The sequence below is a fragment of the Lipotes vexillifer genome, unplaced genomic scaffold (genome assembly GCF_000442215.2).
Source record: "Lipotes vexillifer unplaced genomic scaffold, Lipotes_vexillifer_v1.1 scaffold657, whole genome shotgun sequence".
NCBI classification, from domain to species: Eukaryota; Metazoa; Chordata; class Mammalia; order Artiodactyla; family Lipotidae; genus Lipotes; species Lipotes vexillifer.
In genome coordinates, this window is record NW_006774518.1 from 75686 (window position 1) to 75978 (window position 293).

The window sequence follows — 293 nt, forward strand, 5'->3', positions numbered from 1 at the left end:
CCCCCGGCACCTCCACCTCCACCTTTCCTCCCCTCCCCACGGTGACTCCTGCCCGGGAAATGTCCAGCCCTGACATAAAGGCCCCCGGTGTCCACGAGCTGCTGTCACTCAGGAGGCCACACAGTCCAAGATGGGCTCTTCGCGAGCATCCCGGATAGGGCTTGTGGGAGGGCGGGGGATGTTGGCATTGTTGCTGGCCAGTCTCCTCCTGCAAGGTAGGAGGCTGGGGGCCCTGGGCGCAGAGAGAGTGGGGAGAGGAGGGGGGCAGGAATGGCGAGGACAAGTCAGAGAAG

At 64.8% G+C, this 293-nt stretch overlaps 1 protein-coding gene across 1 annotated transcript in view; it reads left to right on the forward strand.

Moving 5' to 3' along the window:
- The first annotated feature begins 130 nt into the window (after positions 1 to 130).
- Positions 131 to 293, forward strand: part of CDSN (corneodesmosin) — a 3273-nt gene continuing 3110 nt past the window's right edge. Inside the window, exon 1 of the mRNA XM_007449175.1 lies at positions 131 to 215. Coding sequence (XP_007449237.1) covers positions 131 to 215 — 85 coding nt within the window. The remainder of the gene's footprint in view (positions 216 to 293) is intronic.